This window comes from Osmerus mordax, chromosome 1 (assembly GCF_038355195.1).
Source record: "Osmerus mordax isolate fOsmMor3 chromosome 1, fOsmMor3.pri, whole genome shotgun sequence".
In the NCBI taxonomy this organism is placed as follows: domain Eukaryota; kingdom Metazoa; phylum Chordata; class Actinopteri; order Osmeriformes; family Osmeridae; genus Osmerus; species Osmerus mordax.
Window position 1 is genome coordinate 13,455,773 of NC_090050.1, and position 15,097 is coordinate 13,470,869.

Sequence of the window (15,097 nt, forward strand, 5' to 3'; positions counted from 1 at the left end):
GGTGAAATTACCATTACCTGTCGTTTCAAACCAGTGTAGCTCACTGCAACGCTGTAGCTTACGCGAGACACACTACAAAAACATCTACACTACACAGCTGTTTAGGAAGTCAAACAGCGACAGAACATGTTCGGCACTCTCCTTACTTAAATCAAAAGTCTATCTAACTACTAACCTGAACTTCATTGCCACAGCCTAAACGTTGTCAATCTGTTCATGAAAACAATTAATTTCAGCCTAAACCGTACAACGGAACGTTAAATCCAATTCAACCAACGCAATCGCTACCAAGACGAACACAGCAGTAGTCTAGTACTGTACCGTAGTAGTACAATTTACCGGGGCAGCTTCTCCACACAGGGCTATATCGCATTTTGCGTTGTTACTGACAATGGTCGCTACCAGTGAGCTTTTTATGAATGAGCGATTTTCCACTAAATAAATGTCAAGCTTATTTACGTTTTGGGGGGCATATTTTCAGTTAGCAGATGGTACTGTTTGAATCGCGATTCAATCTTCTACTGCCGGTAACGTCGTATAATAATCTTCAAAGGGGGTTCTTTATTCATGAATGAATGCAATATGAGTAGGCTAAATGCTTGAAAATATCACGAGAAGGGAAAAACTTAAAAGGACGTTTAAGTCATAGAGATTAGGTAAATTTTTACACCGGTCTGCCAAATTTATTCGTTTTGATTCAACGATTAGGCTGCCTCTTGCAGGGGAAATGAGAAGACATCTATTTCATTCTACACTTCACTCGTATTTTCAGTTGTAAATGAGCAGCAAAAAAAATATGCTTTTAAATCTATGTAATCTTTATAAATAATAAGTATGCATTTTTATATAACATATACAGAAATATCAGTTGTAAAAATGTCATTCAAAAACGGACCCCTGTGCAACCGACGCAAGCAAGCACACCCTACAATTTCCCCAGAAATTGTTCCCTCTCTAGTTTTCAGTGTTTTTGTCGGTACCCTTTCCGCCAATTTTGTGTACTGTAGTCAGTAATTAATCAGCTCGTTGTAGTCCTTAGTCAGTAACTAAGCAACCCTTTTCGTTTTTTAGTCAGTAACTATTCAACTTTTGTAACTTCTGAAGTCAGTACCTAGAAGTATCGTGTACAGTTGATCCCACACATACAGCTGGAGTGTATGGCCCTCGCTGAGATCCTGTTATGATTAACATCACATTGCTGTTATGTCACTTTTGGCAGTGTTAATGGTTCCCAGAGCTACACTGGCAGTGCTAGACAGCCAGGCCCACACTCTCCTGTTCCTTCTCTCCCAGAACTTTTTGCAGGAAGGGGGGCGAGTCAACGACTTCACAGAGAGAGAGAGAGCGGGATCTGCTAAAAAAAAAACTCAAACTTTTTTTTCTTCTCTATTCTCCTTTTTCTACCTTCTCTTTCTCTTTTTTGTTTTTTTCTCTCTCTCTCTTTCCCCCGTCTGTTGTTCCACATCTGGTTTTGACTGGGCTTCAGGCTCCACTCACCCGTTCAGTTAAACATCATCGATCACCAGCAGAGCTGACACCCATGCGACAACAAACTGTATAGGCAGGGCATGGCCGAGTTGGGACAGGATATGGTAGGGTAGGATAAGGTAGGGTAGGATATGGTAGGGTTGAATAGGGCAGGGCATCGTTGGACAATATTGAACAGGTTGGCTGGTCTGGTGTGACCATGCTAGCTATAGGCCTACATCAGTGCTCTTGTGTTACAGGACTACTCTTCCCATAAGCCTTCATTGTTCAGAAACCACTGCTCCCCCTGCTGGTGGCCTTCCCTTATATTTTTTTGGGCCCCTCTTTCTCCCCTCCCTCCTCTCTCTCTCTTTCCCCCCCCCCCCGTCCCCCGTCTCCGCCTCCCCCTCCCTCCTCTCTCTCTCCCCTCCCCATACACTCTCTCCCCCTCCTCCCCCCAGATAAACCAGAACAAGCTTCCTAGCCGTGCTCCAGACTCCAGGGTGATCTCCAGAGGCCCTGACTTCACGCCCGCCTTCGCCGACTTTGGCAGACAGATGACTGGGGGACGCGGTGCTGCAGTGAGTCACATACACGCATAAGCACACACACGCTCTCTCACACACACACATAATTTTATGTCATTTCTTACCCCTCCCCTCTTTCCTTGGTTCTCTTTTTCTCCCAACTCATCTCTCCTTTGTTGTTTCCCCCCCCCCACTCCTTTTCCTGCTCTTGTCTCTCCTTCCATCCAACCATTCCCCGTTCTCTCTCCTACCACTCTCTTTCCTGCTTTCTTTCCTATTCTCCATCCTACTTTCGCCTTTCTCTTTCCTACTTTCTCCCTCTCTCCATCCTACTTCCCCTCCCCCTTTTCCCCCTGTCTCTACCTCTTTCTCCGTTCCTTCTCTGTCTCTCTCTTCCCCTCTCGCCTACTCTCTCCGTCTCTCCCCCCCCCCCAGTTGATGAACATGGGAGGAGCCCGGCGACCCCCGCCCAGGAAGATCATCATGAACGTGTCTGTGAACGACGAGGTCCAGTTGAAGAAGGCCGAGCACGCCTGGAAGCCTGGCATGAAGAGGGAGGGGCCTTCAGACGACCCGGAGATCATCAAAACACAGGTAGACTGGTGATGAAAACACACAGACTGGTGATGAAAACACACAGACTGGTGATGAAAACACACAGACTGGTGATGAAAACACACAGACTGGTGATGAAAGGTCACAGACTGGTGATGAAAACACACAGACTGGTGATGAAAGCTCACAGACTGGTGATGAAAACACACAGACTGGTGATGAAAGCACACAGACTGGTGATGAAAGCACACAGACTGGTGATGAAAGCACACAGACTGGTGATGAAAGCACACAGACTGGTGATGAAAGCACACAGACTGGTGATGAAAGCACACAGACTGGTGATGAAAGCACACAGACTGGTGATGAAAGCTCACAGACTGGTGATGAAAGCACACAGACTGGTGATGAAAGCTCACAGACTGGTGATGAAAGCTCACAGCCTGGTGATGAAAACACACACACACATAAGCAGAAACATCCCGCCACCACAAGGACTAAAAAACTCACTCTCTCTCTGCCCCTCCCCCCCCAGGAGCTGTTCAGGAAGGTGCGGAGCATCCTCAACAAGCTCACCCCCCAGATGTTCAACCAGCTGATGAAGCAGGTGACCGACCTGACCATCGACACGGAGGAGAGACTGAAGGGCGTCATTGACCTGGTCTTCGAGAAGGCCATCGACGAGCCCAGCTTCTCCGTCGCCTATGGCAACATGTGCCGCTGTCTGGCCACGGTACGCTGCCACTGGAGTTTTGGTCTCCTCGTGTCTCTGTCTCCTCATGTTTATCATCTCGTTTCAGGTCTCGCCTAATGTCTCCCCCATTGCCTCTCCTCGTGTCTCTGTCACGCTCTCTGTGTCTCTCCTCTTGTCTCTCTCGTGGCTCCTCCATTTTCTCCCAGTTGTCTCTCTTCTCTTGTCTCTCCTCGTGTCTCGCTGTGTTTCACTCTGTGTCTCTTGTCTTTTTCGCTCGCTTTTCGTCGCTCTCCTACACATCTCTCTCCTCCTCTCTACGTGTTGCTCTAGTATTGCTTTTTCTCTGGTATAACTAGGCCCAGTTATATTTGTTTTCATGTTTCAGTTGAATACTTTTGGGAACACTTGTAGGATGCCGGCGGAGTATACATGCCAGGAGGCCTGTGTCAGTTCCTAACAACAACATCAGACTTCTTTATTCCTGTAGCATTTACCCTCTCTTTTAACTCTCTCCCTTTCTTCTCCCTCCCTTTTCTCTCTCTCTCTCTCTCTCTCTCTCCCTCCCTCCCCCTCTCTTCCTTTCTCCCTCTCTCTCCCTCCCTCTTTGTCTCCATCCCCTCCCTGCAGCTCAAAGTGCCCATGACAGACAAGCCCAGCACCACGGTGAACTTCCGCAAGCTGCTGCTGAACCGCTGTCAGAAGGAGTTTGAGCGGGACAAGGTGGACGACGTGGTGTTTGAGAGGAAGCAGAAGGAGCTGGACTCTTCTGCATCGGTGGGTAGACCCTCCCCTGGTGGACCCTCCCCTGGTAGACCCTCCCCTGGTAGACCCTACCCTGGTAGAACCTCCCCTGGTAGACCCTCCCCTGGTAGACCCTCCCCTGGTAGAACCTCCCCTGGTAGAACCTCCCCTGGTAGAACCTCCCCTGGTAGACCCTCCCCTGGTAGAACCTCCCCTGGTAGAACCTCCCCTGGTAGACCCTCCCCTGGTAGACCCTCCCCTGGTAGAACCTCCCCTGGTAGAACCTCCCCTAGTAGACCCTCCCCTGGTAGACCCTCCCCTGGTAGACCCTCCCCTGGTAGAACCTCCCCTCACAGATTGAACTTCACTTCACGTGATGGTAGCTCCTTAGATTGCCTCCCCTTTCTCACTACTAATACAAACACAGTCACTGATAGACCCATTGGTTTCCAATGACAGCTGGACCTCGAAATTGGCACAGGTTATGAATTGTACTGCGATGCAGCTCATATGCCAATTATTGATGCACAGTGCATTAGTATCTGCTCTCACACAAACAAACTGAGTGAATCACAGCAGTAGAACCGTGGGAGGCTCCATCTGACTGTCTCATCACCTCCCCTCCGCAATTAAACCAGGAATAGATGTCTGGGCTTGTGGCTGACATCTGTGGGTGCCCACGCCATATCTGATGTCTCACACACTCCTCTGCCCCACTCCTCCCTTCCTACTACGAAGCAGCTGTGCCCCATGCAAATACACCAGGATCTATATTAGTAACCAGGTGTCACCTGGTCCAGGTCGCTAACCATGTCCCGTCCCCCCACACACACTCCTTATTCCTCCCCCTCCCCCCCCCCCCTCCAGTCTGCGGAGCGTGAGCGTCTGCAGGAGGAGCTGGAGGAGGCCAAGGACAAGGCGCGCCGGCGCTCCATAGGGAACATCAAGTTCATCGGGGAGCTGTTCAAGCTGAAGATGCTGACGGAGGCCATCATGCACGACTGCGTGGTCAAGCTGCTGAAGAACCACGACCAGGAGTCCCTGGAGTGCCTCTGCAGGCTGCTGACCACCATCGGCAAGGACCTGGACTTCGAGAAGGCCAAGGTTAGTAATAGTATTACTAATACTATTACTACCGCTTACCGGTTAGAACCTTCCCGGGTGAAAGCTCCCTGGAACAGATTGAACTTTGTTATTCCGTGACGGTCGCTCCTTGGGTTTCCTGTCCTTCTCACTAGACATATAAACACACTGGGTTCCAATGACCAATGGACTTGAGGCGTTCGAAACAGATGACAGTTTATCACAGGCGATGACAGTTTATCACAGGTGATGAACTGCATCTGTGTGTGACCTCAGCTCGTGTGTGGCTCACATCCACTGTAGTATTCTGGGATGTGGTAACTTGACGATGTGGCTAGTAAATATAGACCCCCCTTTGATCCTGACCACCAGAATAGCGAACTTTGCACTCCTAATCGATGATCTTCTCCTGTAGTTTCTTTATGCGCCACTTGTGCTCCGCTTTTGGGTAAAGGCGTTGGCAGAAGGAATCAAATGTAAATGTTAAATGGCCACGCTTGACCAGAGACACTAACAAGATTGACCTCTTTCTGTTGGTGACCCAGTTAGTGGGTCAGTGAGCTGTGTTTGTGTCCCTGAGGGGGTCAGGCGAAGGGCTGTGAAGGTTAGGGGGGAGGAGGGGGGGGGCTGCACTGGAGGGCTGAAGGTTCCCTCGCTGATGTTCCCTCGCTGATGTTCCCTCGCTGATGTTCCTTTCATTCTCTCCACATCTCAGTTCAAGTTCTCCCTGTGAAGTGAGCTTGTGAGAAGTATTAGGCTCTACGAAACCTCTTTCTCTCTCTCTCTGCCTCTCTCTCTGTCTCTCTCTCTCTCTCTGTCTGTTTCTGTGTGTCTATGTCTCTCTCTTTCTGTCTCATGAAATACAAGTGCGTAGTTGCTGTATTGAGTGGACTTATATGAATTGAAGGTATGAATTGGAGTGCACAGCAGGGAACTGAGAATGTTCTAGTTGTGTGTTATCTCTAAGCCCCCCCCCCTCTCTCTCTTTTCTCTGTCTCTCCCACAGCCCCGCATGGATCAGTATTTCAATCAGATGGAGAAAATTGTTAAAGAGCGGAAGACATCTTCTAGGATACGGTTTATGCTGCAGGATATAATAGACCTTCGATTGGTGAGTGCGTGTGTGTGTGGGGGGGGGGGGGGGTGGCAGCATGTTTAACAATTTTTGTTGGGACCACAACTAATGAGACATTTCACTTGAGGACATTATCTTGGTCCAGGTTCAAGTGCTATTTCAGGGGTGTTAGGGGTGTTGGGTGTTTTGGGTTAGGGGTGAGGGAAAACACAATTTTGAAAGCGACTGAAGTGCGAGTCCCCACAGGAGTAGCCACGCACACGTGTGTGTGCGTGTGCAGTGCATGAGCCCACGAGAGTGTTCTAAAGAGGGCTTCCCTGCTCGTCTCCCCCCCCCCCCCCCGCAGCACAACTGGGTGTCGAGACGAGCCGACCAGGGTCCCAAGACCATCGAGCAGATCCACAAGGAGGCCAAGATCGAGGAGCAGGAGGAGCAGAGGAAGGTGCACCAGCAGCTGCTCTCCAAGGACAGCAAGAGACGGCCAGGTCAGACTCTCAGCCCCGCGGGCCAAATCCTCTTTAAGGCTTACAGCCTTCCCATCCCCCCTTCCTCTGACTCTGCCCATCCCCCTCCCCCCTCTTCTGACTCCCCACCCATCCCCCCACCCTTGACTCTCCATCCTCCCCTTGGCCTCGCCTAACTCCTCCCTTTTTCTGACTGCCTCCCCAACCCCCCTCCTCCTCTTCCCTCTCCTCCCTGCCCAGCACCCTGCAGAGATGCTACGGTGGCTTAGAGTGGACACAAAGCGTATCCTCTTCTCGTTCTCTATTCCAGTCAGCTGAACCAGAAACCAGAAACTGTGGGCAGAATAGCCATGAATAAAAGGGGCTGTTAGGTTAGCCGTGTTTCATTGCCGATCACTAGGCCGCAGATTCAGATCCCACCCTCTTTGACTGAATGAATAGATGATTATTTGTGATCATCATTATGGAATCGACTTCAGTCATGTGTGCTTTGATGGTTTCTGGCAGACCGGTGACCCCCCCCTCCCTCCCTTCCTCCCCCCCTCCAGAGCCCAGAGAGCAGAGGGTGCAGCAGAGGGAGGAGACCTGGAACACTGTGCCCGTCACCAAGAACAGCAGAACCATCGACCCCACCAAGATCCCCAAGATTTCCAAGGTCAGCAACACTGACCACCTCCCTCCTTTTACCCAACACCTCCTCCACATACCTCCCAACACCTCCACATACCTCCTAACACCTCCACATACCTCCTAACACCTCCACATACCTCCTCACACCTCCACATACCTCCTCACACCTCCACATACCTCCTCACACCTCCTAACACCTCCTCACACCTCCCAACACCTCCACACACCTCCTCACACCTCCACATACCTCCTAACACTTCCTCACACCTCCACATACCTCCTCACACCTCCACATACGCCCTAACACCTCCACATACCTCCTCACACCTCCACATACCTCCTCACACCTCCACATACCTCCTAACACCTCCTCACACCTCCACATACCTCCTCACACCTCCACATACCTCCTCACACCTCCACATACCTCCTAACACCTCCTCACACCTCCTAACACCTCCTCACACCTCCCAACACCTCCACACACCTCCTCACACCTCCACATACCTCCTAACACTTCCTCACACATCCACATACCTCCTCGCACCTCCACATACGCCCTAACACCTCCACATACCTCCTCACACCTCCACATACCTCCTCACACCTCCACATACCTCCTAACACCTCCACATACCTCCTAACACCTCCACATACCTCCTAACACCTCCACATACCTCCTAACACCTCCACATACGCCCTAATACCTCTACATACCTCCTCACACCTCCACATACCTCCTCACACCTCCACATACCTCCTAACACCTCCTAACACCTCCTCACACCTCCACATAAGGCCTAGCGTCTCCTCCACCTCCACATACGTCCTAACACCTCACACCTCATAACACCTCCACATACCTCCCAACACCTCCTAAAACATCCACATACCTCCCAGCACCTCCTAATGTCTTCTAACGTCTCCCCACACATCCCAAGTACACCTCCTTGCTCCTCCGTACATCTCCTCATTCCTCCTCCCTCTTCACACCAGCCAGCCACGTAGACTAGGAAAAAACCCTGGAGTTTCAGCATCAGTTTGAAAGTGACATAGATCTACAACTTCCTCGTAGACAAATCGCCTGCCAAATATGTTTTCCAGGCTTCCTCTAAGACAGACCGATTACATACCCAGAGGTTGTCTGAGTGGCTGATGTGTCTACCTCCGACCATCTCCCAGGTCCTGCTGTGGCTGTTTACTCTGTGTCAGAGTTCTATACACACTGTGCTATGTTTGGCTACGTATTCCCGAACTGTGCTGAGTTCAGACACTCTCACGGAATCCTGCGGTTGGATATACATACTCATTACGGGAATGTGTGTACACAGCCTTGTCCTCAGCTGATCTAGTTCAGTGCAACGACACACAAACAAAGCCTGCTGGTCACAGGGGGTACTGCAGCACTGCAGGGCAGGAGACAGGCTCCCTCTGCTGGTTGAACATGGTAGTGGGGGGGGGGAAAACGTCTTACCTCCATTCCTCTTGTTGACGGGTTAACTATGTGGTTATCTGTTGTCAAGAGTGCGGGTTAATGGTGGTTGTTGATAGTGACCGTGGTTGTGGTGGCTGCTGTGTCCCCAGCCCCAGGTGGATGAGAAGATCCAGCTGGGTCCTAGAGCCCAGCTCAACTGGATGAAGGGCAGCAGTGGAGGAGCCAAGGCCAGCGACTCAGGTGACGACTGACTCTTCTTGCTTTCTCTGTCACGTCTTTCTTTTTTCTCTTCCTCTCTCTCTCTCCCCCTCTCTCTGCCTCTTCCTCTTTCCCTCTCTCTCTCTTTCTCTGCCCCCTCCCCCACATCATATCGAGTGCAGTGCTGACTGTGTGTTGTCCTTCCTGTCCTCTCAGAGTTGTCCAGGACCGGTGGCAGCAGTCTGAACCGCTACTCTGCCCTCCAGTCCAACCCCGCTGCCCAGACCAGCCCCCCCGCTGGCCAGACCGGCACCCCTGCCCAGGCCCCAGAGTACGAGGCCAGGAGAGTCCTGGGGAGGTGAGGAGCTCACAGCCTGCCCCCCCCAGACCCACCACAAATACCTCCGACTGGGGGAACGACCATAACCCATGATCGAATGATTGATGAACGGACTACAAATAATCTTATTTGGTCATTTGCAACTTATGATTACACGATTTGTGTGTGTCTGTGTGTGTGAGATGGGGTGTATTATGTGTGTTGTATGAATGTGCGTGGTATGTTAGTGTGTGTGTGTGTGTGCGCGCGCAGGGCATTTTAACATGAGTGCATGCGTGCGCCATGCTAACGTGTGTGTTTTCCGTCCTCAGTCGCGGCAGCGGGGGCAGGGAGCGCAGTGAGAAGCCTGTGAGCTCCGGCCTGGCGCTGCGGCCCGGAGCCCCGCTGAGGAGAGGGAGCTCCAAGGAGCTGCTGGAGGGCGCCGCCCCAGAGGAGCCCCGCAGGGACAGGGAGCGGGAGGGTCCCGAGGGGCCCCGGAGACCCAGCGTCAGCGAGGACAAGACGGAGGCTGAGCGCAGCAGAGCCAGGGAGCCTGGTGAGGGAGGAGCACTCTCACACACACACCCTGGAGCACAGTGGAGACACGCACACAGTGAAGACTGATACACACATACTCCGGAGCACACCTGGAGCTCGCGCACACACACTGGAGACTCACTGACACACACACACACACACACTCGCTCACTCACACTCTACAGCACAGTGGAGACCAAACACACACACACACTGCCTCCCTGCTTCCAAGCACATAGTGTGACTCTGACCCGTGTCTGGTGTCCACAGTGATAGAAGAGCTTGTGGTGGCCCAGAGCCCAGACAGACCCGCTCTCTCTGAGGAGGACATGGAGAGGAAATCCAAGTCCATCATCGACGAGTTCCTTCACATCAACGATTACAAGGTACGCCTGCAGGCCTCGGCGCTCTGGCACCACGGCGACCCCGGCCTCCCGGGGCGTCCTCTTTACTCTGCCGGGGGATGTTTGATCACATGCTTCTTTTTGTCTCTCCCTCGATCTCTGTTCCTCTCTCGTCTCTCTTGATCTCTCCTCTCTGTCTGTGTTTGTCTCTCTACCCCCCCCCCCCCCTTCTCCATCTTCCTCCATCTCTCCATACCCCCTCTCTCTCCCTCCCCCCTCTCTCTCTATCCCCTCTCTCTCTCTTTCTCCCTCTCCCCTCCTCTGTCTCTCCATCCCCCCCCCGTACAGGAAGCCATCCAGTGTGTGGACGAGCTGGACCTGCCAGACCAGCTCCATGTGTTTGTGCGTGTGGGGGTGGAGTCGACCCTGGAGCGCAGCCAGATCACCCGGGACCACATGGGCCAGCTGCTCTCCCAGCTGCTCCAGCAGGGCCTGCTGCCCAAGGCCCAGCTCCTGCAGGGGTCAGTCACTGCCTGGTCTCAAACCCCGGTCCCCCCACCCTCACCCTCCTAGCTCCTTACCTGGAGGACCCCGGCTCCAGCCCCAGCATGTGGCTCCTCCTAGCTTGTGGGGCCGTGATTTAGTCAGCCTAGATCTAGTTGGATTCATTTTGATGTGATCCATGTTGGAATATTCTGCAATGATAGGAAAGGGTGTGTATGTTTTCAGCTCGCTGCAAAAACAATCTGATTGTGTGTGTGTGTGTCAGATGGCTGAGCGGTTAAGGAATCGGGCTAGTAATCAGAAGGTTGCCAGATCGATTCCCGGCCGTGCAAAAATTACGTTGTGTCCTTGGGCAAGGCACTTCACCCTACTTGCCTCGGGGGAATGTCCCTGTACTTACTGTAAGTCGCTCTGGATAAGAGCGTCTGCTAAATGACTAAATGTAAATGTGTGTGTGTGTGCGCGTCTCCACCAGGTTCGCAGACACCCTGGAGATGGCTGACGACATGGCCATAGACATTCCCCACATCTGGCTGTACCTGGCAGAGCTGCTCAGCCCCTTGCTGAGGGACGGGGGCTTCTCTATGAGAGAGCTCTTAAGGTGACTCCCCACTCTAGGCCTGGCTGGAGGCCTGACTCTAGGCCTAACTCTAGGCCTGACTCTAGTCCGACCCATGGGTTTGTCTCTGGGTCTACCTGACCTGTAGGCCTACCTGTAACCCAACCTGTAGACCCAACCTAACATGTGTTGGCATAATTTATCGAGAGCATCTTCTGAAATACACTAAGTGTACTTGACTAATCTTGCCAGTCTATTTTGTCTCTGTTTGTATCTCTCTGTCTGTCTACAGTGAATTAAGCAAACCTTTGCTTCCTGTGGGAAGAGCTGGGATCTTATTTTCTGAAATACTGCACATACTATGCAAACAAATGGTAAGTGGCTGGGTTTGTTTGTCATATGGAGGACTCGACTCTGTACAGCAAGGTAGATCTGTGAAGGGAGATGAACTCAGCCGGGAAAGTGGGATTCTCTTACCACAGAGATCAACAAAGTAAAAGCTTGAGTGAAAGGCTGGAGGCATGAAAGATGTGTGTCAGTCATCTAGCATTCAGTTGGCAGTCAGTCTTCTATCAACCGTCAGTCAGCAGTCAGTCAGCAGTCAGCCAGTCCAGGGTGTGAGGGTGCTGACAGGCTGCCCCTGTCCTCTCCAGAGCCATAGGAAGGTGGGCGGGCTGTGGAGGGAGTCTGGCCTCAGCTGGAGCGACTTCCTGCCTGAGGACGAGGATGTCCAGACCTTCATCTCAGAGCAGGTCAGTCACACACACACACACGTGCACACACTCTGTTGACTGTCATGGGTCACCTCCGGGTCACAGGAACACACCTGGACACACACCTAGGCTCGACAACAACCTCCCATTCCTCCTCCCCTCTCTTCATCTCTCTCCCCTCCTCCCCCGCCATCTCTCTTGTGCTCCCCTCTCCTTTCACCGTCTCTCCTCCTCCTACCCCCATCTCTCCTCCCCCCACCTCTCCTCTCCTCACCATCTTTCCTCCTCCCCTCATCTCTCTCCTCCTCTCACCACCTCTCCCCTTCTCTCACCAGAAGCTGCAGTTCACTGTGTCGGAGGGCTCTGCCCCAGAGGCAGGCCAGAGTAAGAGGCCCCTGGGCCCTGAGGAGCTGAGGGGTCAGCTGGAGAGACTGCTGCTGGAGGACATGGCCAGTGACGAGCAGATCTTCGACTGGGTAGAGGTACGGACAGCAAGGCTGAGGCTGGGGCTGGGGCTGAGGCTGGAGAGTTGTGGTTGGTGTTGTGACTGTGTGATCCTTGAGTGATTAATGGGGTCTCTCCTCTCCCTCTCCCGTGTCTCTCCCGTGTCTCTCTCCTCGCCTTCTCTCTCCCTCTCTCCCGTGTCTCTCTCTCCTCCCTCCCTCTCTCCCGTGTCTCTCCTCTCCCTCTCTCTCCTCTCATCTCCCTCTCTCATGTGTCTCTCTCTCCTCTCCCTCTGTCTCCTCTCTCCCTCCCTCTCTCCCGTGTCTCTCCTCTCCCTCTCTCTCCTCTCCCTCTCTCCTGTGTCTCTCTCTCCTGTCCCTCTCTCTCCTCTCCCTCTCTCCTGTGTCCCTCTCTCCTGTGTCCCTCTCTCCTCTCCCTCTCTCCTGTGTCTCTCTCTCCTCTCCCTCTCTCCCTTGTCTCCTCCTGTGTGTCCTGTTTCCTCTCTCCAGGCTAATCTGGATGACTCTCAGATGAGTTCGTCTCCATTCCTGAGGGCTCTCATGACGGCTGTGTGTAAAGCAGCGGTCAAAGGTGAGATGTCTCTCTAACCAAGACGAAAACCCCCAATGCAATGCCCCCCCGTCTCAAACCGAGTCCCGCTTTTCACCTCCACGTTATGCACAAGTTCTGCTAATGACAGAGCAGACGCAACATTGATCTGGAACACATTTTGAAGGCGAGGATCTGTATCTCCACCTGACGGTTTCAGCTTCTTCTAGTAGTTGCATGAGGGAAGGATTTGAACCGGTCTCTTTCTCTCTGCACCTGTCTCTTCTCTCTCTCCGTCTCTCCCATCTCTCTCTCTCTCTCTCTGTCTCTTCTCTCTCTCTGGTTTCCTGTGCAGATGAGAGCCCATCCTGTCGAGTGGACACGGTCATCATTCGTCGGAGACTGCCTGTGTTACTCAAGTACCTTAACTCAGACACTGAGAGACAGCTGCAAGCACTTTATGCACTTCAGGCTCTGATCGTCACCCTGGATCAGCCCCCCAGTGAGTAGACCCCCCACACTCACACACTCATAGACGCTGACCCCCCCATACTGACAGGCTCTTCATTAAACTCCCTAGCCGCTCACTGCCGTCATTCACACACACAAGGAGACGACTTGACCTCTAATTTGATGATAACTGGTTCTCCTTACTTGCCCCTCTCACTTCCTCCTTCTCTCTTTCCCCATCTCCCCCTCCCTCCCTCTCCTATCTCCTCCCTCTCCCCTCGTCTCCCTCCAGACCTCCTCCGGATGTTCTTCGACTGTCTGTATGACGAGGACGTGATCTCGGAGGACGCGTTCTACAAATGGGAGTCGAGCAAGGACCCGGCAGAACAGCTGGGCAAGGGCGTGGCTCTCAAGTCCGTCACCGCCTTCTTCACCTGGCTGAGGGAGGCGGAGGAGGAGTCGGAGGACAACTGACAAGGGAGCAGGCAGCCAATGGGAACCCAGGACACGAGGCCAGCTGTCGCTACGTAGAATAACCTGCACCCTCTTCCTCACAGCAGAACAAACGGCCGTTTCAAAATGTGCGCGGCGGGCAGAACGGCTTGGTTACGGCTGGAATTTTTTCTTGCGGTACAGTTCTGAGAAATGCCGCCATTTTGAGTTTTAATTCCAATGGCGGAAGCACTAAATACATGTATTATACATAGAAAATATTTTTGTTTTAAATTTTAACTTACTTTTCTTTTGTTACTTTTTAAGAAGAGACTTAAAGATACATAGGTTCCGGACTCTTTAATTTATTATTTTTTTAAGAACTGCAAATACGGAAGTTTATTTAACATTTGCAGAGGCTCACAGTGAGGAGAACATTGATGGCGATAGAAATAACAATATTATTAATTATAATAACAATAATAATAATAATAATTGTGAAATAAATAGCCTCCCTTGATTCCAAGATGTTTGGTTGAAAACAGGGTAAAACAAAGTTATTTTGGAATGAAGGGGAAGGCAAAGAGATCAGTGGATGATGCACACGGACAATAGACGTCACTTGATGATGTCGGAGGTCAAAGGTTATCATTGAGTAACCCCAGGAAGTGATTCCTCTGCTTTGGCTTGCTCTACGTGATATGTACATATGCCTCAGGAGACGGAGAGAGAGGCAGAGGTATGTATTCAAGAAGCAATGTACATCAGTCCACTAAAGAACTCTAAATGAACATGAATAAACCACAAATGACGACGAACAATAGATACATTCACATGGAAATGAGCAAAATGCAAGTTAAAAAAGCAAAATGCCAGGGTTGCTGAACATGAAGTGCTTGTAATACTTCAAACCTACAGAGCAAATTAAAAGCTTGTAAATACATTAAAGACAAAAAAGGTATTTAAAAAAACACAGAATGCAGTGGTTGTTATTTTAAGAGGGACTGTTTTTTTTTAAATATGATGCCAGATGAAACTTTAAATCTTTTGTTTTCATATTTGTAGCTTTGTGCCGAACCAAGAAAGAACACGTTTCAACCTCGGGTGCATTTGTGGAGTAGCGTGTCGGTTTGCATGTGGTATTAGTGGAGCTGAGATGTAAAAGCAGTGTGGGAACACCTTTAACTTGGCTGGTTGGAATAGCTCGCTCCAGAGTATAGGATCAGAAGGAGTCAGGCTTAACAGGGCTCATCTAGAATGACAAAGCAGCAGAAGATTTCACATGAGGAGGTTTAATACCGAGCTCTGTTATCTCTAAACACTGTTCACATCGCTTTGGATAAAAGCATTTCCTTACTGAACAACATGTTTCAAATG

At 51.3% G+C, this 15,097-nt stretch overlaps 1 protein-coding gene across 6 annotated transcripts in view; it reads left to right on the top strand.

The window, feature by feature from the left end:
* Positions 1–14,685, top strand: part of eif4g3a (eukaryotic translation initiation factor 4 gamma, 3a) — a 42,401-nt gene extending 27,716 nt beyond the window's left edge. For all 6 annotated transcript variants that reach the window (XM_067232522.1, XM_067232529.1, XM_067232554.1 and 3 more), the window contains 20 exons: positions 1,929–2,048; positions 2,430–2,588; positions 3,085–3,282; positions 3,871–4,017; positions 4,852–5,088; positions 6,074–6,178; positions 6,489–6,627; positions 7,155–7,261; positions 8,821–8,911; positions 9,086–9,227; positions 9,521–9,744; positions 9,996–10,111; positions 10,418–10,590; positions 11,049–11,174; positions 11,425–11,506; positions 11,786–11,884; positions 12,181–12,327; positions 12,799–12,880; positions 13,194–13,340; positions 13,581–14,685. In XM_067232522.1, the coding sequence (XP_067088623.1) occupies positions 1,929–2,048; positions 2,430–2,588; positions 3,085–3,282; positions 3,871–4,017; positions 4,852–5,088; positions 6,074–6,178; positions 6,489–6,627; positions 7,155–7,261; positions 8,821–8,911; positions 9,086–9,227; positions 9,521–9,744; positions 9,996–10,111; positions 10,418–10,590; positions 11,049–11,174; positions 11,425–11,506; positions 11,786–11,884; positions 12,181–12,327; positions 12,799–12,880; positions 13,194–13,340; positions 13,581–13,762 (2,823 nt within the window). In that variant the 3' untranslated portion in view covers positions 13,763–14,685. The remainder of the gene's footprint in view (positions 1–1,928; positions 2,049–2,429; positions 2,589–3,084; positions 3,283–3,870; positions 4,018–4,851; positions 5,089–6,073; positions 6,179–6,488; positions 6,628–7,154; positions 7,262–8,820; positions 8,912–9,085; positions 9,228–9,520; positions 9,745–9,995; positions 10,112–10,417; positions 10,591–11,048; positions 11,175–11,424; positions 11,507–11,785; positions 11,885–12,180; positions 12,328–12,798; positions 12,881–13,193; positions 13,341–13,580) is intronic.
* The last annotated feature ends 412 nt before the right edge of the window (positions 14,686–15,097 follow it).